Source organism: Ursus americanus, chromosome 7 (genome assembly GCF_024610735.1).
Source record: "Ursus americanus isolate L20-20 chromosome 7, mUrsAme1.1.p, whole genome shotgun sequence".
Taxonomy (NCBI): domain Eukaryota; kingdom Metazoa; phylum Chordata; class Mammalia; order Carnivora; family Ursidae; genus Ursus; species Ursus americanus.
The window spans coordinates 36,818,588-36,844,152 of NC_142133.1; the positions used below are offsets into that span (position 1 = coordinate 36,818,588).

At 45.3% G+C, this 25,565-nt stretch overlaps 1 protein-coding gene across 21 annotated transcripts in view; it reads left to right on the forward strand.

Annotated features, from left to right (window-relative positions):
• DYSF (dysferlin) overlaps nt 1–25,565 on the forward strand; it is a 204,453-nt gene that overhangs the window by 158,516 nt on the left and 20,372 nt on the right. For all 21 annotated transcript variants that reach the window (XM_087863515.1, XM_087863520.1, XM_087863522.1 and 18 more), the window contains 4 exons: nt 14,029–14,127; nt 21,407–21,535; nt 21,827–21,982; nt 23,311–23,402. In XM_087863515.1, the coding sequence (XP_087719641.1) occupies nt 14,029–14,127; nt 21,407–21,535; nt 21,827–21,982; nt 23,311–23,402 (476 nt within the window). The remainder of the gene's footprint in view (nt 1–14,028; nt 14,128–21,406; nt 21,536–21,826; nt 21,983–23,310; nt 23,403–25,565) is intronic.

Below are 25,565 nucleotides of genomic sequence, written 5' to 3' on the forward strand. Positions count from 1 at the left end.
TTGCACGCTGGCTAATTTCTGAAGATAGATCTTCTAGTTCGTGAAGCCTTTTGTTGTTTCTAAAGGCTATTTGACTCCAGCTATTGAGTTTTAGTCTTAAGTGCTATATTTTTATCTTGAAAAGTTCTTCCCTCCCCACTCCCTGCAATCGGCTTATTTATTTTTGAAAGTGTCTTGCTCCTTTGGCATAATTTTTAATGTCTTTTATATTTTTAAACAGCTTTTTTAAAAAAGTCCTATTTCTGACACTTCTGTTTCCTGTTGTCTTAACAGGTCTGATATGTAGTCGGTGTTTCTAGCTGACTCTTGCTCATGGTGCCTTGTTCCTTATGTCTTATACTATTTTCGCTTGTGAGCTCATGTTCCTTGGAAGTTTATCTGAGAGTTCCTTGAGGCCTGGACGAAAGCGACATTCTTTCACAGCAGATATGTGTTTGCTTGACCAGATGCCTGGAAACGCTACAAACCCAGATTCACTAAAACTGAATGTTCACTAAAATGTTCAACTTGGGCTTTTGGGCCCCACAGTTAGTTTGCCTTTCGGCTCCTCATTTCTCTGGATTTTTCTTTCTCCTTTGCCCCCAAGGATTTTCTTTACATTCCCATCAGGTCAAGCATGCATTTAAAAAGGATTTTAAAGACATCTTATCTGTTAATTTAGATGTTCTTGGAGACTTTCTCTGGCCCTCTGGTTTGTCATTTTGCTAGAAATCGAAGTCTTTATTAGAGTTTTGCATTTGGCAGGCGTATTTGTCTTCATGCAGGTTCTGCGTCCTTCAGGACTGCGTACTCTTACGTCTTGTATCCTCTTAAGACTTTCTACGAACATAGTCATTTGGTTTCTTCTTTTACTCAATTCTTTAACATAACACTGGTCTTAGTCCTCATATTGCTCCCCTTCTTTTGAACCTTATTCTCTTCTTTCCATCCGTCCTTACAGAAGGAAGTCCTTGCTTGTCAAGTACTGAGAGCTCAGAGGACACCTTCTAATCTCAAACTTTTATACAAGGAAGAAGAAAGCAGTCTGAGATTGCTATATCTTTACCTTGCTCAGTTAGGAATCCAGCAGGGTAGGAGAAGTAAGAAGGAAAACAGGATCAGAGGCTTCTCCATGGGACCGAAGGGCTTCTTTTCTATGTTTGCTGTGGCAGCTAGGTGACCTAGCTAACTAGGTCAGGGTCTCAGTCCTCGTCTATCGACTCCCATGTAAGGAGTTTCTGAAGTAGAGGAGACTCTCTCCCACCAGGCCCACCAGGCGGGGGTGTTCTTTGGGGAAGTTTCTACAGGATTGGTGGATCCTCATCCTCTTGGGTTCAGACACCTGATGAGTTTAGGGCTAGATACTCATTATTCAAGTCTCAAACTAAGGTTACCAGTTTATGAGTTTACAGTGAGAAATACTTCTGCCCGGGGATCACGACCTTGGGTTAAGGCCCAGCCCATGGTATCTTACAGGTTTAGCAATTGGGAAACCCAAGTTGTGATCGGAGATGAGTAAAGACTCGGAATGAGGAGAGACAGTTCTGTGACTTAAAATTTAGTGGTAGCCGACCGAGATGGACAGATCCATCCATCTCCAAAGGTCCAGACCATCCCGAGGGTGCTGATGTGTGCAGCTGTCAACAGCCAACCCTCCCTTCTCTCGTGTTTGTGGGACTGGTCAATTCCTTTTTTTCATTGACATATTCTTTCTCTACATGTATTAATACAACTCACCCAAGTAGGGTTAAGGCTTAGTGTAGGAGCTGCTCTTCTGCCTTGAGGTGATTTTGCCTGTCCTTGCTCTGAACCACTCTGCATTGATTTCACGGTCTAATTCTCCGAGGGCAGCCCTATTTCCCTTAATTCCAAGTTTTGGGGGGAATGCCTCATTGCAGCTCATGAATACTGACAACAATTTATCCCAAGACTTTGAAGCAAAGGTTTTGTGAGCAAAGGAATCAATTACAGGGTGTGGCTCCCAAGTGAGGAAGCATTTCCAGAAGGCATCCAAGGCGGTTTGTCTCCGACTTCACGGTTGCACCTCTGAACTTGAGTGTTGGAGGGGGAGTATTTTAACTTTAATAACACGAAGGATTTTACCTCTTCTTTGGTATCTAGCAGATGTGCTAATTAAGAAGACACCTATCTTCTCCCTAAAGTAGGTTTCCTAAGGACATGCATTTGGCAATATTGGTTCAGCAAGAATTACTGTATGTGCTTGAAAGTACAAAACTGTACTTCTTTAAAAATATCTCTGGTTCAGATGTGTTGCCAGTGCAGCCTGGCCTCCCCCCACTCCCATTAGTTCTGATGAGGGAGGTTTGATGCCTGTCACTGCGTGTAATCTGGACCTTCCTTTGTGAGTCATTCCTTCTCTCATTTTCTCAGAGCAAATACAAATCGCCCATCAAATGACAAGTGAAGGCACAGGGGAGGCAAGGGGAGGGAAATCAGAGCCGAAATCTGTTAGCTATTTGGAGTAATTGGTTATTTGCTGTGTTTGCTGGTTGGGAAGCAGAGCACATACTTTACGGTCTCTCCTGTTACGGGGGCTGGAGTCACCCGCCGATATTGGATCCTCGTTGCCGGAGCCCTTGGCTCCGGGCGCCTTTCCCCTGCTTGGCATTCCTGTGGTCTCCTCGGGGGTGCACCCCTCCTCCCTCGATGCACACTGCAGGGGGGACAGCCCGGGGTGAAACTTGTCTGGCAAACTCCAGGGCCTCATCAGGCAGGAGGAGGCCCCAGCCCCCTTCAACCAGCCCTTCTTGTGTCTGCCTCCACCCCGCGTATACTCCCCTCTTCCCAAAAGGTCTTTCCCTGCTCTGTGAGGGACCTGTTTTCCTATCCAGAGAAAAAAGGTTCATCTCTTCTCAGAGGAAAAATGCTCAGCTTTCTGTGGAGATCTGCAGGACAAGAAGTTCTCTCTGAGGCCCCATCGCTTGCCTGCCTACCCCTAACTGTCCTGTCCCTGTCCCCTCCTGCCCATAGCCTGGGTCAGGACAGTGCTTGGAACTTGGCGCAGGGCTCATGGCTGAGTAAACATCCCCGCGAGGATGCTTGCCGAAGCTTATTAACCAAGCCAGCGTCTTTAACACCTCTCTGACGTTAACTGAAGGGTGGGGAAGCCAGACCGAAGTAGCAGCAAGTTCGAAATAGAAAATATTTGAAAAGTAATGTGATTTTGTGTATGAAAATGCACACAGTAACTAGAAAGTAGGTTGACTTTGGCACATAGTAGGCTCCCCCAAAATACTTTAAAAATTGAATTTAAGATAGCTAAGATTAGTGTCTGTAGTCTGATGAATGCTTCAGCAGTCCCGGGAAAGTCTTCAAAAATAGTTTTTCTCTTAAGTAGATTGTTGGAACTCCTGCTAAGCAAAACTGTCTACATAAGCAGAATGAAGAAGGTAAGGAAAGCTTTTGCCCGGGCCCTATTGGAACCATCACAAATTCTGAATTCGTGATGTCTCACTGCTTTCTTCGTAGGTGAGAAGACTCTGGTGGGATCTTCTTTCATCCACCCTACTGGATAGACCCCACTCCTCTGGGCTTTCTGCATGGGTGTATGTGGTCATGCTGTCCCCAGAGGGCCAAGTCATGAGCTCGTGTATCTTATCTACCTTAGGCTCCAGGGTTGGGAGAGGGCTAGTAAGCTGGCATTCCCCAGAGGTTCCCCAGCCCACTTGGGTCTCCTATCTGGAACAGGCCAGTAGTCAAATTATCAGGTCTTGACCCTTCTCTGCTCACCATCTGCTTGACTTTGCTAGATTTCAGGCACACTGACTCACTGGGCCTTTTGGAAACAATTCAGCATTTTGGTTAAAGGTCTTCCCTTCCCTCCCACCTCTGCTGGTCCAGCTTGAAGTCAGAGTAAGTGGAGTAATGATCTCTATGACAGACACAGAGGCAGGACCATAGGCAGTGTCAACAAGAGGTTGAAAGCCCAGTGTTCCACTTGTGGAAATAATTGATTTTTGTTACGATTATGTAGCGTTCTGCTGAATCAACATGGTAGCTGGTTGTGGGCATATGTTTGTGTGGGTTTGGGGCATGAGAGGTTTAGTATGAATGGAATGGAGCAGGTTGGAAATTGGAGTGCTTGCGTGTCTGGGGGCTTGGTCTACATGTAGGCATAAATAGGCATATGTTACATCTGCATTTTTATTTGTGCGTGCATGAGCAAATAGTCTCCGTTGCTTAAAACTTAGGGCATTAATTAAAGAACGAGAGGCATCATATCATTATTCTAGTTACGCAGGTGTTGAGTTTTAGGGCAGTGGTGATGGGATCGAAGTGATCATGCTGGCAGTATCAATAAGGGTATTTATCATGGTAAACCCTACAGGTCATTAAGTCTCTTTGTAAACATCAGCCCAGAGCCTTGCCATAATCCCAGTGTTGGGTTACATTATTACTATCTTGATGATAATGATTTGTGCTGCAAGAGAAATCACTTTCAACACAGTCTAGGATATCTACCTCTGGGATGATGTAGGTAACGAAGGCCTGCTTAAAATTATTTAAAAAAAAATAGACTTTTTTTTTTAAGGTGGGTGTGAGTAGTCGCACATAACGACCCGAGCAAAGTTGAACACTGTAACTTCGGTGACAGGTGGACTTGCGCCGGAACTTTCGCTTTGATGCAAGTGGTCATCCTGGGAGACGGTCCCACATAAGTGAGACCTCCTCCCCACCCTCACCTCTCCTCACTTAACAGGAACTCAGGCTTAGCCTTATTGTCGTCGATTTTTCTGTCTGTATTCATGAAATGTGTTAGGCCTCCTGAATGCAAACGGGAGATTAAATGTTCAGTGTGTGCTGTGCCGATTTGGGTCTTCAGAGGGATTAGGGTGCCCATTACACTGGATCAAGCCCAGAGAAGCATGTCTTTGTTACGTGGCTTTGGTTGCTCAGGAACTGAATGCTGGCTATTAGCTGAAATTGGAGAGGCTGCCAGGCCGTGCCTTGATCAGACTTACTTGCTTGGCTGGCTGAACAACGAGGGGCCTTGAACTTTGGGCATGGGGATAGAAAGCTTTAATGGCCAGACTTCTTGCTGAAGCCCGAGATGACACTTAGCAATCAAGCCTTTTGCATTTGTTTTTCCCCCTTGCCACGTTCCAAGACTAGATGCTTGGCTGTTGCAAAATGAGGTCAAGAGCACACTTGGAATTTGAGAACATATGACCATTACCCTTCTGGAGTTTTGAATTATGGGATTCCACTGACATCAAAGGGGCGGGGGGCTGACTTTGACACATCAGGGTTAAGACTGGAAGGGCTGTCCTGTTTCTGTGGGGCTCATTCTTCTGGGTGTGCTAACTTATTCTTGGACTTCCTGAGGAAGAGAAGGAAAAAGTGGGCTTGAAATAACTCTATCAGAAGCCAAATTAGTAAACTAGCAGGAATGATATTTTCAAGTCACATCTGTGAGTGTGTTAAAAACATAACATTATTTTCCTGTAATTCAACTTAATCTCCTTTTTGAGCTCACATTTTTCCTGATGGCAGAAAAGCCCTGGTATCCTCCAGTAGTTCAGGCTTAAGCTGAGTCAGTTTTGGGCTTTTTCTCCTTGTACTTACCCCTGGGAGGCAGCTAAATTCTGGGCTGGGCTTCCAGAATGTCATGACCTCCACAGGCAGAGACCCGTGGTCCCCAGTATGCGTCTACTCTGTGTCTGTAGGCCTGCTGATTTCTGGGCCCATGGACCACACAGACAATAGCTTGTTATCTCGGCCACGAGACCCTCTCAGGTCCCCTGGCTCTCTATCGACTAATTTTCAAGCCCTTCTGGGAAACACGGTACAATTTGGCCACTCTTTCATGACACTCTGGTGTCTACAGGCAATACAGACGGCTCCGCGGCTCTCTCTCTCATGACACCCATGCAGCTGTCTCTGCCAAGTGCCTCATGTCCCCATTCCTCTGGCAACTTTGGGGCCGCTGTTTACCACATCCCCAGGGCTGTGGAGGGGTCTCTTCCATATATACTTTGGAGCTAACCTGGGGGCCAGGGTGTGGGTGTGCCTCATTGAAACCATCACAAATCTCTAGTTCTTTCTTCCTTTCCCCCTCTACATTTTCATCTCCTCTGGAGAGGGTGGGAAAACTGGCTGGACAAAACATCCTCTTAAACCCATTTTTTAAATAGCAATGTTATCTGCCTTTGGAAATTTAAAAGCCAAATATCCCCCTTCATCCCCGCTGTTTAGGCATTTATATGTTCATCGAATACTTACTGAACTCCAGATACGTGCCAGACAGTGTTCGAAGTACTGGGTATAGGGTATTAAAAAAGATAGAGATCTCTGCCCTCATGGGGAAGGAGACACAGTAAACAAACACCTAAATAAAATCCATGGCATGTCAGATGGTGATAATTGCTAGGGAGAAAAAGCAAGGAAGCAGGAATAAGATTTGCTGGGGGGAGGGGTCGTGATTTAAAATCTGGTGAAGAAAGGGGGATAAAGCAGATTGCGTTTGAGTCAAGACTAGAAGGAGGTGAAAAAGTGACCCACGGGAGGAATAGAGCTCCTGGCAAGAGCACGGGGGTGCTAGAGGTGCTCAAGGACCAAGCAGGCCATTGTGGCTGGGCGAGCACGAATGAGGAGGAAAGACACAGGGCGTGAGATCCGGGAGGTGAGAGACGCATCCTGAGAGACTTCAGCTTTCTCCTGAGTTGAGCTGGCAAATCACTGGGGGGATTGCGCCGAGGGCTGGTGTGTTCCATCCTGTGGGGCTGTGGTGTTGAGGATAGATTTTGGGCAGGGCTGAAAGCAGGGAGGCCAGTTGGGAGGCCAGTTGGCGCAATATTCCAGATGATGGGGAGCAAGGAGGGTAGTGATTTGGGAGACGTGGTCTGGTTCTGAGTACGTACTGAAGGCGGCACCAACAGGATTTGCCGACGGGCTGAACATGGGACATGAGGCGGGGACTCAAAGGGGACTGCAGGGTTTGGGGCTTGAGCATCTGGAAGAAAAGCGTTAACCATTTACTTACACGAGGGAAACTGGAAGGAGCAGGTGGGCAGAGGATGGTCAGGAGCTGGATTCCGGACATGGTACATTTGAGATGCTTATTAGGTGTCCAGTGGGAGATGTGAAGATGTGAAATGGGGGGCTGGAGTTCAGAGGAGTCATCCAGGCTGGAGAGAGCTGAGCATGGGATTCATCAGCATCGATGCCAATTGAAGATGTAAGTCTCAGGGGGAAGCCCAGGGAGCGAGAGTGGATGGCGAGGAGAAGAGGTCTGAGCACAGAGCCCTGGGGCACTCAGATGACCAAAGGGTGAGTGACCAGGAGGAATCAGCCGAGATGGGGAAGGCTTGGCTGGTGACGGGGGAGGACACTACCCTGGTCCTCTGCAAGGCAGGGGGGATATTTCAAGGACAGAGGAGTGACTGACCGTATCAAACACTGCTGCTAGATGGATCGTTGAAGCCAGTGGTGATCTTGACAAGCTTTGGCTGAACAGAGACAATGGAAAAACAAGAATTAGACACAAGTGTAGCTAACTCTTTCTAGAAGTTTTTCTGTAAAGGGGTGAAAGAAATGAGCTAGGAGACGAAGGAGAAAGTGAGAGAGTTTTCTTTAAATGACAGAGAACTAGTGTCACATGTTTGAATGCCGGCGGAGTGACCCAGTAGAGATGGGTGTCGGATGGCCTGGGCGAGGGTGAGGAGGATCATGGAGTGGTGTCCTTGAGTAGGCCAGGGGCATGGGACCTAGGGCATGAGTGCAAGGGTTGGCCTTGGCTCAAGCACATGTGGTGACAGGAGGGAAGGCAGGGTATGGTGCAGGTGCCAGTGAGGGCTTGCAGAAGGTCTCTTCTCATTGCTTCTGCTTCCCAAGAAAAGGAGGAAGCAGGGTCACCGGCCAAGAGGGAGCAGAGGGAGGAGATGGCGGAGGTCTGAGGGGAAAGCAGAAAGTATAGGATGGGGGTGTTAGGAGACAGGAGAATCCCAGGCCTGGGAAATTGAGGTGGGATAGATGGACAGCACTGGGACCCACTTGAGGCTGTGACGTGAACTCGGAGTGAGAGCAGTAACTGGTTTGCTCTTCGCCTCTGGCCACGTTTGGTTGTGTGGGAAGGATGCACAGTGGAGTTAAACCCAGGTTGGCTCGGCCGGAAGTATGACGGTCTCCAGAGAGGGCAAGGGAGTAGAAGCAGGGAAGTTCAAAGGGGTAAGCAGAGGATTGTAGAGGCAAAAAATAAACTGGTTAATACACAGATTATGATTCTGCTGCACATATCATGTCTGCCAAGAGGGGAATTAGAAGAGGTTAGCCTGTGGGATGCAGGAAGAAGGGGGGGACAGGAGGCGCTGAGCGGCTGGCCAGCTGGTGTAACCTGGAGTTAGGAAGGCCACCGCCTGTGCTCCTCACCAGCTGTGTGTCTGCTCGGGAGAACCAGCCACTGGACTCTGCCTGGAACTTTGAGGGACGAGGAAATTACAGCTGAGAGAGGTTCTCGAGGAAAACTGGATGTGCTAAGATTCTGGTCTTTTTTGGTGACCATGTGATTGTTCTTTAAAAAAAAAAATTAACTCTTATTTCCTTAGAATACATACTTGGGATTCCTACTTTTCTTGTTGTTTTAGAGGTTATAAGCTTGTATTCGATCACGCGTTCTTGTTTAACAGCTCTATCGAGATAATCTGTATAATACGAGTTCTATTTAGTGTACGATTCAGTGTTTCTTAGTATATTAACAGAGTTGTGCAGCCATCACCATAATCAATTTTAGAACGTTTTTATCACCCCAAAGAGACCCTGTACCCAAGAGCAATCACCTGCCGGTTCCTCCCAACCCCTCCCAGCCCTAGGCGACCACTCATCTACTTTTGGTCTCAGATCTGCCTATTCTAGACATTGCATATAAATGGAATCATATCCTCTGTGGTCTTTTGTGATTGCCTGCTTTCACTCCGCTCGTGTCTCCAAGGTTCATCCGTGTTGTAGAGTGCATCAATTCTTCACTGCTTTTTATTGCCAAATAATAGGCCATGGTGTGGGTTTTCTTTGTCCATTCGTTTTCTTTATCCATTCTTCAATTTCTTTATCCATTCGTCAATTGATGGACATTTGGCTTCTACGTCTTGGCTGTTACGAATGATGCTGCCCGAACATTCCTGCACAAGTTTCGGCGTAGCTGTAAGTTTTCATTTCTCTTGGTCATAGAACTAGGAGTAGAATTGCTGGGTCATGTGATAACTCTCTGTTGAACCTTTTGAAGAGCTGCCAGCTTGTTCTCCAGAGTGACTGTACCCTCGTAGGCTCTCATCAGTAACGTTCCAGTTTTTCCACGTCTTCACCAACGCTCGTTATCATCAGACCTTTTATGATAGCCGTCCTGGTGGGTGTGCGGTGTTTTTTCACAGTGGCTTCGATTTGCGTTTCCCTGTTGGCTAATGAGGAGCCCCCTTTCCTGTGCTTATTATCCATCTGCTGATCTTCTGTAGGGGAATGTCTGTTAAAATGCACTGCTCCTTTTGGGTTGGGTTGTTTGTCTTTTTATTATTGAGGTGTGCGAGTTCTCCATATATTCTGGTTACAAATCCCTTCTCAGATATATCATTTGTAAATGTTTTCTCCCGTTCTGTGAATTACCTTCTCATTTTCTTGGTGATGTTTTTTTCTGAAGCGTCCCGCTACTGTCCTTTATCTTAAAAATCTTTAATTTAAAAAAATTATGTAAGGAATACATGCACATTGTGAAAAATTAGAAAATTTTTGAGTAATGCACAAAAATAAAAGGAATAAATAAAACATTTGCTGTCATTTGGAGGTAATTGCGATGAACATTTGGGGTTTGGTCCTTTTACTAAAATGAAATCACGTTGTTCATTTATTAACCTTTTGTTAATCTCCTCCGTTGTGAATAGCTTTCTGTGTCAATAAATCTATTTCAATAGCACCATTTTTTATGTTGCTTAACCCTTAATCATGTGGAGGTTGAGTTTACACAAATAGATCATTATTGTTGGATACTTAAGTTGTTTCCAATTTTTCACTATTATAAATGAAGTTAAATCTTTATGCACATCTACAATTGCTTTCTTTGGATAGATTTCTAGGACAGGTTGATAGGGCAAAGTGTATGTATACTTTTAAGGCTGAGGAAACATGCAGCCAAATTGCCTTCTGGAAAACACTATGGCCAGCTATGCTCCCACTGGCAGTTTGTGAAAGAGTCAGCCCTCGGCCAAGAAGCTAACCTGGTCCACACCAAAGAAACAATACCGTGATCAGTGATAGCAGTAAATACTGGCATCGCACTTATGTGCTGGGCACTGTTCTAAGCTTTTTATACCTGTTGACTCATTTATTCTTTACCATAACTCTATCAAATTGGTACTATTATTTGTTCATTTTACAGATTATTAAGACACAGAGAGGTTCAGTAGTTATCCAAGGTCACACAGCTAGGAGTGGCAGGATTTGAACTCTGTTAGTCTGGCTCCCAAGTCCTGGCTCCCAACCACCCTGATTTATTGCCTTTTTATATCCACATCACATGAAAATTATTGGCAGAGACAGCCCTATGTACAAAAGCCCAGAAGGGAGAATTTCTGGTACTATGAAGCACAACATTGCCCATTACTTTAAAATATTCTTTATAATGCTAAGACAGCTTCCTTTTATTCTTAATTGAATGAGAGTGGGAATGGGAGTGAATGAACTGAGAGTTTCATTTAGAAATATCTAGAACGTTTTATTGTTCCTCTCTCCCCCTTTCTTATTTGCCTGGTACAGAGCAGGGATAGCAAACTTTTTCTTAAAGGGCCAGAGAGTACCGATGCCTGGTGGCACAGTTGGTTAAGCATCCGACTCTTGGTTTTGGCTCAGGTTGTGATCTTAGGGTCATAAGCTAGAGCCCTGGTGTCCCCCCGACCCTCAAATAAATAAGTAAATAAATCTTTTTAAAAGGGGGGGCAGAGAGTAAATATATTAGATTTGGGGGACTTAAGGTCTCTGTCTTGACTACTCAACTCTGCTGTTGTAGCTGAAAAGCCGCTACAGACAGTATTTAAATTACAAAAGCAGGTGCCCTGCCAGTGAGCAATAGTTTGGAAATTTCTGTTATAGTTGATTATGTGGGTTTTCTCCTCTTAATCAGTGATGGTGAACCACTCCTTCATTCTGGAATAATCCAGTGGGACCATGGCAGTTCTACTACTGTAATCGATTAGTATCTTAATGTCTCTATTCAGGAATGAGATTAATCTGTGTTAAGTGTGTGTGTGTGTGTGTGTGTGTGTGTGTGTGTGTGTAATAAAGAATGATGTATTCTTTGAAAGACTGATAGAACTTGGTTCCAAAGGAACCATCTTGACTGATGTCTGTTCTGGAGGTACTTCTTCGAGAGCTCTTTCACTTTCAGGGTTACTGATCTCTTCATGTTTTCTATTACTTTTGAATCAATTTGGGGAATTTGTACTCTTTTAGAAGATTTCCCGCTTCATCTACATTTTCCGTTTTGTCACTGATTTGGTGGTAATAATAAATCTCTTAATATTTTCATTCTCTCCCTAATATCTTTCTATTTGATCTTTCTCATTCCTGATGGTGTATCTGCTTCTAGACATTAGATTTGATAAATGTTTATTTTATTGGTCTTTTGAAAGTTTGCGCTGAGATTTAATTAGCATTTATAATACTTTTCTCCTTACTAATATATTAATTTCTACTTATCATTGTTAAATTTTGGTCTTCCTATTTTTCATTTTGTAATTTCTTGAGCTATCAGATTATTTATTTTCATTCTTTTTGTATACAAGTGAGATCACTTAAGACTGATATTTTTTCTTTGAGGACGAATTTCCTCTAACCCACAAATCTGGGGGCAGAGCCATCTCACTGTTGGTATTAGCTAAGTATCTATCATTTTAGCTTGGGTTTCTCTTTTACCTAGGAAGATTTTAAAAGTGAGCCTTTAAATTTCTAAAAGGTTGAGATTTTTAATTCTTAAATTTCTCATTAGTTTCTAGTTTTATTGCATTATGGTCAGAGAATGTGACTGATACGGGTTTATCTCGGACTTTATTGAGATGTGCTTGTGGCTTTTAATTTTTTCGAAGTGCTCCGATGGTGCTGGAGAAGAAGGTATATTTTCTGTCGTTAGATCACATGTTTGTCTACCTCGTTGACATTGTTAGTGGTATGGTATTGTCCAGATTCTCTGTCTTCATACTTCTTTTTCCCTTTTAATTTACTTGGTTTTCCAAGTTTGTGGGAAGTGTAACAACTCTCCCACAACTAGTGTGCTTCTGTTCTTTCTTTGGACAGAACATGCTGGTTGGTTGCCTGTTCGTACCTGACTCTGAGCCTGAATCATAAACTCAAACCTTTAAGTATCTGGGCTGGGAAGAGAAGAAGGACTTAGGAGGGATTAGCTAACCTGGCTTCCAGTCTAGCCGTTTCTATCTGCGTGCACATATACGCCTGCGTGTTAGTGTGTGTACTTTCATGGGGTATATGTGTGTTGCAGTATAAACATCTCTCTTGGGCACATCTGTGTAAATATATTTCTCTGTGTTATGCATTTGATATATATGCCTGCATATGTTTATTCACCCGTGGTGTCTTTTTCTTTAAATGGATCTTAAAATAGTAGGGGTAGGGTCGGCCTTGCTCTATGCTGGCTTTTTCTAGAGTAGTTACATGTCAGAAAGCTCTGCTACACTGTATCTTAACCCATATGAATGGCTTTTCCTCTCCTCTGGCTGCAGAAGACCCTCCTGGTAAGTTGGTCTGACAATGAGTGTCTGTAGACTCCGCCTTTCTCTGTTAGCCATGCTCTGTGTGCTGTGTGTCCGGGGATCCCATTCTGGCCACACAGTGGGTGTCAGGGCCACCTACCAGGATGGGTGGAGACTCTGAGGACCTCATCCCACCCTCTCCCCACTGTGCCTGTCCAGGTACCCTGGGCCTGGTTCCAGCTGGTTCTCACCCTTAATAAGCCAGAACTCAAAGGACTGAACATTAGTTTAGAGAGAGCCACCGGTATTTCCAGAAACTCAGTGATAGACATGCAGTTGATTTTGTAGTATCAAAGAAGATTTTTGGGAGATCTCCTAGCATACCCCCTCATACAGAGGAGGAAAAGCAAGTTCTTGATCAGCTTTTCTGACGCCTCGTCCTTGGCCCTTCCCACTAACTGGGTGAGTTTTCATGGTATCGACAGGCATAGACTGAGTGCCCAGCTCCAGGGAGGGTTTAGAGGGAGACCTGAGGCAGAGTGACCATCCCGCCTTCAAGAAGCTTGCTGACTCTCTGGGTGACAGGACCCCCACACCTAGATAGGACACAGCTGGAGGAGCAGTCTAGAAACAAGAGTAAGAGGGCCTGTAGACACACTATGTGTAGGGTGTCTTCTTCTACAGATACGAGTAAGTGGAGGAAGGGCGGGGCAGAGAGTGTGTTATCACAATCTTCTATTCACCTGATTTCCCCCATTTAGCATTGTGTCTTTTGTATAATGGGCACTTTGTAACCATTTGTTGATTTTCAGGGACTCTGATTTGACCTTGGGAAGGCCAAGTTCTGATTTCTGATGCTTTTTCTTTTTCTGGGGTTAGGGAGGCAGGATAGCTCTTTGGGGGCTGAGTTTTCCTGTGTCTACTGCTTTGTACTCATAAGTAACTCATTTCCCCCAAAGAGCTACCGTATGTTCCTTCTGATTTCAGCCTTGGTATGGCCCTGGAATGCAGGGAGATGCCAATGATCATGTCCACATCACAGAAAGAAGGGAGGCCCGAGAGCTTAACAGCATCACACAATGAATGGGGGGGGGGTGGGCAGAGCCAGGACCAGAGCCTCTGCCTCTCTTGCTCGAGCGGGTGTTCAGACCTTTCTTCTGGTCTGGTCTACACAGTCTGCCCCTGGAGTGGTGGAGAGTTCCAGCTGTCTGCTCCCCTGAGCTCACCCAACATGAGAGCTTCGAAGTCCATGCTGGCCCATTGGCCTTGCTAGGTGCCTGGTCCAGAAGGGCCTTGCTTAGCAAGTTCTGTTTCTGAAGTGATCTCTTTCTTTCTACCCACTCAGGAGGAGGAGTTCATCGACTGGTGGAGCAAATTCTTTGCCTCCACAGGGGAGAGGGAGAAGTGCGGCTCGTACTTGGAGAAGGGCTTTGACACTCTAAAGGTGAGGCCTTTCCACAGTGTGCTCTTCAGTCTAACAGCCCTGGGCACACACGAAGGACAGCGGGGGTGCCACAGGAAGACAAAACATGTACACATATGTCACCTCCTTTGAATATATGTGTGTATGTCCTCATTCGGTGCCTGAGGGCTGAGGAGGGCTGAGGAGCTAATTGAGGTGAGAAAGGTCACCCACTGATTTAGAGCAAGAAGTCAGTATGGGCTGGGGTAACCAAGAAAGTAGTTTTGGAGGAATGTTGAAAAATACTGAAGTATTTATGGGTGAAATCATGCCTGGCCTGGGATTTGTTTTAAAATGCTTAAAGAGAGAGAGAGAGAAAGAAAGAAAAAGAAAAGGAAAAGAAAGAAAGGAAAGAAAAATAAATGGGAAGATAGATGATGTGAGTGACCCTCTGATAGATTTTCAAAATATTAAAAAGTATGAAAATTGCAAAATACTGAGAATTATTAAAGCTTGGAGATGGGTACTTAGGGATTTGTTATACTATTCTGTTTCTTTTACAGTTATCTGAACTTTTCTATAATAAAAAATTTGGGTTAAAATAAAAAGGAAAGTCAGTTTGAGAATAAGGCTCTGATTCGTCCACCCCTGTGATTGGGATAGAAATTGCCTAGCAAATATAAAAATATGGTAAACTTCATTTCTGTGAAAAAAGAGAAGAAAAGAACCCCCCCCCCAAGCCAACCAAACAAACAAAAACAAAGCCAGGGATGAGTCAGCCAAATTCTGGTATTTTGAGGAAATTCCACAAATACAATTATGCTTTTTAAAAGTAGACTGTTTTTAAAAAAGATAACCAGAGGTGACTCAAAGTTACACCCCAAAGGAGTTGTAGAGGGTCCTGGAGAGGGTTGCCAAATACATTCAGGACGCTCAGTTACACTTGAATTGCAGATAAACAAGGAATACTATTTTAGTATAAGTATCTTATATAATCGTTAGATAAGTATGTCTTAGGCCTCAGATAGTGCATGAGACATACTTACCTAACGAGATTATTTGTTATTTATTTGAAATTCAAATTTGACTGAGTGTCCTGTATTTTGCTTTGCTTTATCTGGCAAGCCTGCTTAGGGAAGGTATGCAAAGGCTGTTAGACACAGGGGAGGGACCCAAGGAGCACCCCAAAGGGGACCGGCTGAATGGGATTTGAGGCCAGTTGGAGTGGTGGGTGGTCTGGGCTTTCAGGTCATTCTGCTGGCTGAAAGCCTTGGGTGGCCACTCTGGGGGGTGATTCTAAAGGTGGCTAGAGTTGTCGCTGATGCACTGGGGGCCTCTGGGTGAGCTGTGTCTGGAGGCCTGGATGTGCAGAGAGCAGGCAAGCAGTGGTTCCAAAGGCACAGGCCTCCTCAGGCAGCAAGTTCTTCGTTGACTTGCAGTTGGGTGTGTGAGGTTGGGCAAAGAGACTGAACTATTTGTGTACCAGGAAGAAGGTCCGACACATTAGGTCTGGCATGTGGTACTGTGGCCTTGCCAGAAAATGAGAGAAACCAAGAACGAGGACTCCTGCCAGCGTGGCCCATGGCCCTGGCCCCCCTTGCTGCTCCCTCAGATGCTGGACACGGAACTGGCATCCTGCCCTCCAGCCTGACCTCTCCGAGGAGATCTCTGACAGTGTCCAAGTGAACATGGTCCGTCCAAAACAAAACGCGTTCAACCTGTTTCTGGGGGAAAAAAACCAGACCTGGAAGGAACACTGGTCCTTTAAGGATAAGTAAATAGAAGAAAACCACCACCACCACCATGAGTTTTTGCAAAATAGCCTGTAGCATTATGGAGAGAATGGAGAACACAATGGGTAGAGAAAGAAAAAAACATATTTTGGAAATTACTAGCCGGAGGGAAATATACAACTCACAGTGTCAGTAGCAAAAGATAGAAAAACAAAAGATACAAACAAGAAAGCATAAAAAAACAGAAATCATAGAAAAACACAACAGAAAAAGAATAATACATATTTATTTCCCTAATAAATGAAAATATATTAAGCTTCTCTATTAAGTGATAAGGACTCTCAGACTATATAAAATTCAGAAGTCATTAGACTGTCCTTAAGAGGTAGGTCTAAAACAGTACAACTTAGGATATCTACAAAATAAATATTTTGGCATACAAAATAAGGTAAGTGCCAATAAAAGAGAAACAGATATAATTTAAAGTAAAAAGCAAAGGAAACAAAATGGGATTTTTATGAAAATAAAAGATACATGTCTCAATGAGAAAATGCCCAAACATTCCTGTACAAGACAATAAAGCTTAGAAATATTTAAAGTAAAAATTGTAGGAAGATGAAAACTCATACCTCACACAAATAAAAGCAAGGAATGAGAGAAATTAAAGTTGCAGTAGGGATTTTAATGCACCTCTCTCCTAGGCAGATGAAGCAGAAAGTAAAGAAATGAGGAAATAAGAGGTCTGAATAACAAGGTAAAATATTTTTTAAGCTACATCAAATGTAGCTTTAAAATAGAGTAAAAATAATAAAGAAAATAGAGAATACATTTTTTCCTAATGCTCAGAGAATATTTACCAAATTTGATCACATATTAGTTTAGCAATAAATTACCAAAAGCAGAAATCATACAAGACAGATTAAAATGCAATAAAATGAGAAATTAATAACAAAAGTTTAAACAAAAAGACCAACCACTTGGAAATTTAAAAAGTATTTTATTGAGACTTCCAGTATGAACATGGCTGCATAAGTCAGCATTTTCCCCCTTTCTTCTGGAAATCATTCAAACCCACAAACTCCATTTTCAGTAAAAGTTGGAAACAAATAAAACCCGCAGACTCCAAAATACATGTAAGGGCTGTCCAAAGGCAACCAGGATTGGGTAGAAGCCACTCGGCAGTAAATGAAGAGAAAATGGTGAAAGGTCATAGTGGTAGCAGATCTCAGAAAACCCCATCCTTCCTAATAGAAGAATGTGGAGAATTATTGAAGACAGGTTATGGGCTCGGGGGTGCTTATTATCTATTACCTTTACTTTTGTGTGTGCTTGAAAACTTTCATAATAAGTAGTGAAAAAAAAAAAGTTCTTGAAGTTGAGGTTTCACCATAAAATCTAGAAGTGATCCAGCTTGTTCACAACAGTGGAGTCAGGTTCAGGCTGGCGACAAATGCTTCTCGGACCTGGTCCAGTTCAGGGAAGTGGAGAAGGTGGAGCTACACAAGAATCCCATAGATGAGCCATATTTGCAGGAAGCAGTCTGTCTCTGTGGTTGGAACGAAGGAAGTAACTGGGCTAGGAGACTCCAACGCATTTAGTGACAAGTAATCAGAAAAGAACTATCAGGGCATTAATTCAAAAATACCATGGAAAAAAAGAAAATATAAATCAAAACTTAGCCAAAAGAAGAGGATATATACCCACCACAGAAAAATTTTGCCAAGGAGCAGATGAGATGAAATACTTTGCTGTGAACTTTTCAGAGGTGGGATGGTCGGAATCAAGGCAGAAATGAAAGAACTCAAGGGATGATGAGATGAGAGGAGATGAACTGTGATCTGGTAGGATTCAGGAAAGGAGAAGAACACATGAAATTGGAAGGAGGGCAGGGCAGAATGGCCACTTTGACAAACACAGGAAGGGGCAGAGGACAGAAATGATGAAAGTAAGCAAAATGATGTGGAAATAAAAAACAATACAGAGGTATAAAACAATACGGAGAAAACGACAGATCTGGGAGTCAAGGAGAGGAGATCCAACACTTGCATAATTGGAGTCTCTGAGGAAGCCAACCAAAACGATGAGATAAAACTAATAAGACATTGAAGAGTTTAATGGAATGTCACTGGAATGGAAGGATATCTGAATATACATACTACAAGGTCCACTGGGTGTCAGGAAAAATCAACCAGATTGGTCAACCCTGAGACATAGCCTAGTGTATGTTATTGGACTTTAGAGCTAAAGAATTTTTGTGGTAGTCATACTTTCTTCTCCCCCAAAACATTAAGTCATTTAAAATAGGAAATAAGGCAAGGCAGCTTCCGTTCCTCCACAACCACATTTCATACCCAAAGACAGTAAAGTGCCATGTGTAAGATCATCAAGGAGAGAACAGGTGGCCCAGGATTTCTACTCAGCCCAGCTGCCCTTCAGGCATGAGAGCTGCGGACACACAGGGTGCATATTTCCAGAACTGGGGATATGGGTCCCATGTCCCCATCTTGAGGAACATTTAGGGAATGAACTTAGACAATTGGGAGATAACGGGCAAAGCCAGAACGCAGGGACTGGTTGTGGTCATATCGTACCTTAGACTTCCAATGCAAACAAATGGAAGGATTAGGGTAACAGGAGAGAATATACATATATACAGTGAAAATGTGCAAGTGACAAAACTGGCAAAGTTAGGCACGGGGGCGCCTGGGTGGCTTAGTCAGTTAAGCGTCTGCCTTCAGCTCAGGTCATGATCCCAGGGTTCTGGGATCAAGCCCCATGTCAGGCTCCCTGCTCAGTGAGGAGGCTGCTTCTCCCTTTCCCTCTGCCCCCCACCCCCACTCGAGCTGTGCTCTCTCTCTCTCTCAAATAAATAAATAAAATCTTTTAAAAAATTAGGCACAGAAGGAGGAAAGATGATGGGATACAGAGTAAGGACATAGATTGCCATATTATGGAATAGATAGAGTTGACAGTATTTAAAATTGGCAAATCAAAGAAGAGGAGTATAAGCAAATTATAAGTGAATAGTAGAGAGTAAATATTAAGGAAGACAATGCTGTCTAAAACTGAATGAGGGAGAGGGAGTGGGAAGGAGATAAAATTCCATCATTTTATCATTGCTATAGTAGGGAACTCATAAATACTGCCCCTAAAGACATATAGGACTTAGAGAATTACTTGCATATGTAAATTTATAATAATGTTAGACTATGAGCTTAGCTCATCAGAAACACACACACACGCACACACACACACACACAGAAAACAGACCACGCAGGCAAAGATGTAAAAAAAAATCGATGAAACTGGAAAACGTAACATAAACATATTATATGACTACGTAAATATATAATATAAATGTGAACCCAGATCAAACGTATCTGCATAGCAATGCATGTCATATCAATCACTTATTAATTAAAAAACTTAAATCAGATCTCAGAGCAAAATCTAACTCCAAAATAAAGAGATTCATGAAGGTTGAAAATGAAAGATTGTGAAAATGTGTACCTGGCAAATGCAAATGAAAAGAAAGCAGAACTCACCATGTTCTTATTAGATGAGAGTGGGTTCAGGTCCCCCAAATTATTTAAATGACACAAAGAACGACACTTTAGAATGTTAAACCGTGCAATTCCAGGAGGTGACAGTTATGAGAATATCTGTATGCTGAATAATACAACATCAGTATTCACAAAACAGAAATTACCGGAGATACAGGAAAGAAATAGTAGGTAGGGGCAGATTATTTTTTTCTCCTCTCAGTTCATGTCAGGGTCAAGGGAACACAAACGTAAGAGGATAGAGAAAAGCAGCATAGTATTCACCTGACTGAAACCTGAAGCCTGAAAACAGAGGCTACAACCTTTGGCACAGTTCCAGAGATGGACCACATAACAGGCCCTGAAGAGAACTTTAATACAATTCCAAAAGTGGCCTACCACCGATGATGTTTTTTGATTAGAATGCCATAAAATGAGAACTTAATAACAAGATCAAAAGCCCCAAAGTTCTCTCCTATCTAGACAATTAAAAAAACAAAAAACAACAAACCTCTCTTTTTGCAGTTGTTGGCAAAAGAAAAAACACCAATTGCAGAATATCTGGGAAACAAGGATAAAACGCTACATATTAGAACTTGCTAGTTACAGCTAAGGCAGCATTCAGAGGAAGGTGTATAGCCTTAAAAGCTTATCTTAATTAAAGCGAAAGAATGAAAAACAAGCATCTAGCTCTTGGATCAAAGAATAAAAATAAAACTGTAATTGTGGCATGCCAAGAAGATGAATATGATGACATTACAATCAAAACCATGCCAGGGCGGTAGTAAGCAGAGACAGTTTCATAGCAACAAGCACTGTCCTTATCAGAATAGAGGGAGCAAAGGAAATAAAGCTTCAGCTGAAGAAGTTACAAAGAATGAAAACAAACACCTTAAGGCAGTAGGAAGAACAAAATAATAAAAATAAAAGCAAAAATAAGGAACTGGAACAGAGGAAATGGTAGGACTTACAAATGAAGGAACTGTCCTTTGAAATGATTAAACTACATAAACAGACCAAGATCATACTCAAAGTGGCACCTACCAAACATTAACCAAATACCTAGTTGTTATTTTTGAGAACCAAAATGCAAGGCAATAATAATGTTTTCCTGATATTTACTCGTATTTTCTAATTTGTCCTAATGAGCCTGCCTCACTTGCATCAGTAAGTATTTCTTGGAGGGGACAGAACTTGGGCTAGGCCTAAATGAGGAATAACACTTAGTGTGAGAAGGGAACCTACCTGGCTCGTTTTGGCTGTCAGTTTCAGGTGTAATCAACTTAGCGCGTATATTAAGTTTTTAATATCACTATTAGGTACATTTTACCACCTATAGTAGAAAACTGCCGCTTCATTTAAGCCTGAACAATTCCAAAGCACGCCTCTAACAAAGAGAAGTCAGTGGCTGTTTGAGAGGACTGGGGTGGATACACTGAGTGTGCGAATTTAAAGTAGTGCTCAGAAGGCGCCTGTGGCCCTCCGGTGTCTGGTACTTCTGCCCCCTGGGCGGCCTGGACAGGGAGCATTTGTGGCTTGAAACGTGGACCTATACATTTTCCAGAGTTCTGTCTCAATCTTCAAATCAAATGTCAGTTAACTTTTCATTTGTTTGTTTGATTTTATTCCCTAAAAATATACACCAGCCTTGTACACGATGACTCCTAGATACCTAGAACGTTGGATTCACCAGAAAACTGTTCTCTAATGGTGTTGAATGCACGTCTTCCCCTCTTCCCCCTCTCCTGTCCCTCTTGTTCCCCACCCTCCTCCTCTCCCTTTCCTCTCCGCTCTTTGCGTCCTTTTCATCTCTGCCTGTGGCCTTTCCTCCTCTGTCCTCTCTGTTCTTGGCCGCTCTCCCCTTCCTCCTCCCCTTCCCCTGCTACCTGCCTTTGCTCTTCTAATTTGCACACGGCCTTTCCCCTCCATTTCTTCTCTGTGTCTGCTCGTCCATCTTCACTTGGACACTGTCCTGTTTCCTCTTCTGTGGCTGGCCCTCTTCTTTCTCTTTCCCTCGTCATCTTCTCTCGTCCCCGCGTGTGGCAGGTCTATGACACACAACTGGAGAACGTGGAGGCCTTTGGGGGCCTGTCTGACTTTTGTAACACCTTCAAGCTCTACCGGGGCAAGACTCAGGAGGAGACGGAGGACCCATCTGTTATTGGGGAGTTTAAGGTACGTCCTTGAGGACCTGTCCCTACCCGGGAGGCCTGAGACTGTGAAGTGGCAGCAATAAGTGAAGGGGGCAGGAGCAGGGCTGCTGTAGAAACTACAGTAATGACCATGGTGTTGACGTTGGCACATGTGGGAGCGCCATTGATGAAGAATCTGATGTGGTGAATAGAGATGACGGTGGGCTTGGTGGTCTCAGGTGTGATGACTCTGGCTGAGATGACGGTAATGGTCATGATGGTGGTGGTGTTGGTGATGATGGTGATGAATGAGTGGGCCCCTCATTCTTTTCAGGGCCTCTTCAAAATCTACCCCCTCCCGGAAGACCCAGCCGTCCCCATGCCCCCGAGACAGTTCCACCAGCTGGCTGCCCAGGGGCCTCAGGAGTGCCTGGTCCGCATCTATATCATCCGAGCATTTGGCCTGCAGCCCAAGGACCCCAATGGGAAGGTAACATTCCTGGAGCTCTCAGCTCTCCCAGAACAGCAGGCTGGGGCACAAATGGGCTGCAGGATGTGGACAGAGCTCTCCCACAGGGAGTTCACAGTATGCCTTGGAAACCAGCCAAACACACACAGCACTGAGAGAGGCGACTGAATGCAGTTCGGTCAGGGGCCAAGTGCTCTAGGAGGTCAGAGAAGGCCGGGCAGTGCAAGACTTGGCAATCGTGAGGAAGGCTTTGCGGAAGGTCTAGGATTCCTAAGGATGGATGGAGTTCTGGTAGGCTAGGAGGGAGAAGAAAATAGTATTTTAAGGTGGGCCAAAAAACTTGACAAGAGTTTGTGAGAGGAATGTTGGGCATGAGGATGAGGCGCAAGAGGAAGTGACATGGAAGGTGTAGGCCGGGGTTGGACTTTGTCGGGCTTCAGGTTTGGGTTTTTGGGGCACTTGCTCAAGTTTTGTGCCCGAGGCAAGTACCGTATCACCTCGCACTGGGCTTGGCTCTGAGGCACACGGGGATCTTGCCAGAAGACAGGAGTCTGGAGCTCTGAGGAGATGGCCGGGAAGGGGCAGAGAAAACTTGGAAAGAGAGAAAGGGAAAGGAAGAGGGACAGGCGGGTTTGACTGGAGTTCAGAGGTACGGGGCTGGGTCCTCTCTCATTGCCTGAGATGGGTGCAGTCACAGCATGTGTCCTTGAGGCTGTGGGTGGAGGTCTGCTGTCCTATCCCTGGAGCCCTGCCTTTCAAGGTGAGAAGTCATAGCTGGCCTTGCCCTGCTGGAAGTCAAAGGACAGGATAGAGCCATCCCCAGCCCAGGCACCGTGATGGCCTCCAAGATGTGGTGTGGCCAGTGGTCCGTCATATACTTCAAGATTTCTTTATGCCATGACTGACCCTGAGCACCCTGGTCCTAGCTGCTCCTGGAGGCCTTGGTTGGGCTGCCAAAGTCTGGCCATCTCTCTCCCTTCGGTCTGCTGAAGCAGAGGTCACAGGCACAACCGTAGCTGCCTCAGTCACATATATAATACACGCTGTAGTGTTTCTGAGGATGTGAGCCTTGCCCTCACCCACCTTCTGATGGGGCAGTGCTTTGGGAGTATGGAGGACTCAGGTACCCCATTCCCACTGCTGGACTGTGACTAGAAGTCTGTGTCAGGGCCAGCTGGTGTGGCGGTGTGCAGGATGGGGCCTGTGGCCTGGCACCATGGCAACCATGGCACCCTGGCAGCTTCTTGATAGCTGGCCTCCTAGCCCCATGGCGGGACAGAGGACCGAAGAAGCCTCAGAGATGTGTTGGGAAAGTGAATTCGCTTATGTCTTCCTGTCTCTTCCTTCAGTGTGATCCTTACATCAAGATCTCCATAGGGAAGAAATCAGTGAGTGACCAGGATAACTACATTCCCTGTACCCTGGAGCCTGTGTTTGGAAAGTAAGCTGGGGACAGCTTGGTTCTGGGGGGTGGGGGTGCCAATCTGGATAACCCCCAGCCTGGGGCGGGGAGGTGTGGCTGCCACTAGGAAGTGGCCGGGTCCTGAGGCAAAGCTGTAGTCCCTAATCGTGCATGCCTGTGGGGGTGTAAGCTCCCCTCGCTTTTCATGGCGTGCTGAAGGCTGAAGTCCGGGCCAAAGCTCCTACTTAATCTCATAAACAATTACCTCAAAGAGCAGAAATCTAAATGGAAACTCAGAGCCTGCATTTGCTAATTATTATTTATTTTTTTTTAGATTTACTTTAGAATAATTTTAGATTTATAGAACAGCTGCAAAGAAAACACGATTTTCAAATGTCCTTCACACTCCATTTCCCTCTTACCTACCCGTGGTTCATTCTGTCAAAACTAAAAAGTCGATAGTGCACTCTATTTCCTGCGCTCTAGACTTTTTTAGGATTTGGCCCCTTTTCCCACTGATGTCTTTTTCCTGTTCCAGGATCTCAGCCAGGATCCCATGTTGTGCTTAGTCGTTGTCGTCTTTCGTTGTTGCGTGTTCGTCTCTCGCGGGTAGACAGAGGAAGAGAGTAAAATGTTCTTGAAATCCAGAACAGGGGAAGGAAGAATCAGGACCCCTTGTGTGGACGTGGCTCCCAGGCGTCCTGGACTGTTGCTGCCTGGATGCGAGCTTATTTAGGCTGGAGGGAGGAGAATCACAGAGGGAAGTTGGTGGCTGTTTCTCTAGCCCCGGTGGGAGAAGGTGTGTTGTTTTGATATTGTCAAGTGACCCCTTGAATGCGTAAACCAGCGTCTGGAGAGTTCCTTGTGGGCACTCGGGCCTGCGGCAAGGAGCCGGTCAGCCTGGAGAATTGTCTGCTGTCCTGCCAGTGGTGAGCCCCTGACAAGCTGGAATGAGAGGGAAGGGCTGCAGGGAAGAAGGTGGGGAGGAGCTCTCTGGTGAGCTCTGGTGGCTCCTGGTGACCGGGCAGCAGACTGGGCCCTTTCCACAGTGGGGCGGGGGTGTGTCAGGGCCCAGAGCAAGGTGGGGAAGTGAGTGCAGAAACCCTTTCTTTGTATAACTCGTGTGCTGAGCAAGCCCAGCTCAGGGAACGTAATGAGAACACACCTTCGTTTTCGTCTGCCTGTATCCTGTCGACATTTCCTCAGTGGGGGTTACCTCCCCCATTTCTTGAGTGGAAACTGTGGCAGGCAGGTGACTCTTCTGCTTACTTTTAGACAGTCTGCTTTGTCCTAAACCCAGTCTCAAGGTGCTAAGCAGAATGCCCGCTCGTGGGTAATCACGAACCTGACAGGCTCTATTTAGGACAGTCACCCCCTTTCCCAGCTGGGTCCGCTTTGGGTGTGGCTGCATGCGGCATGGGGATGTGTGTGTGAAGGGAATGAGGGGGCTCTGCCTCTCTCCCTTTCCTGTCTAACGTCTCCCACCAGCCCCCAGCTAGCCACCAAGCTTCTGGATTGTGCCTGGCTAGGACTAGGGGAGCCCCTGTGAGAGGACAGCCCCATGTGCTCGCTGCCCCCGTGTTTCCTGGGCACTCTCTGGGTGGCAGTGTTTAAAGCTGATTTATTTTCTCGTGAGCGCTTTCCAGAAAGCCCCTCCGAGCCCACCCACTGAAGTTCTAGGGAGGTGGCGGATGCTGTGGCCCTTTACTGGTGGCCCTTTTCAGATGGGCCTCTCCACAGTCTCACTGCTGGAGCCCCAGGTCCCATGGGGTCGGCTTCCAAGTGGCTCCGGTTTGGCTTCATGGTGGCCCAGCCAGGATGGGAGCAGTGTCGCCTCTGTCTCCTCCTCTCCGCAGCCAGCTGCTTTCTCTTCCTTGAGCAGGAGTCCGGCGCCAGGCTTGTATCTCCCGCCTGCAGGGAACTGTTTCAGGGGAAAGGGGGCCGTCCCTCCACATTTGACCTTAGAGGAGGATTGGGGTTCTCAGAGCACAGCAGGCGCCCCCTCCTAAGAAATCTCTTCACAAATCCTCCTTCCCGCTCTGCAAGCAGGTGTAAAGCCCAGAGTGTCCCCAGAGTGGGTCCCGGGTCATCCCTTTGGTATATTCCAGCCCTGTGGCCCCATCACATCTCTTGCCTCCTGGTGTCCTGGCAGAAGCTTCAGTGTTCACTTTCTGTTCCAATTCATTTGTTCATTCTGCCGTT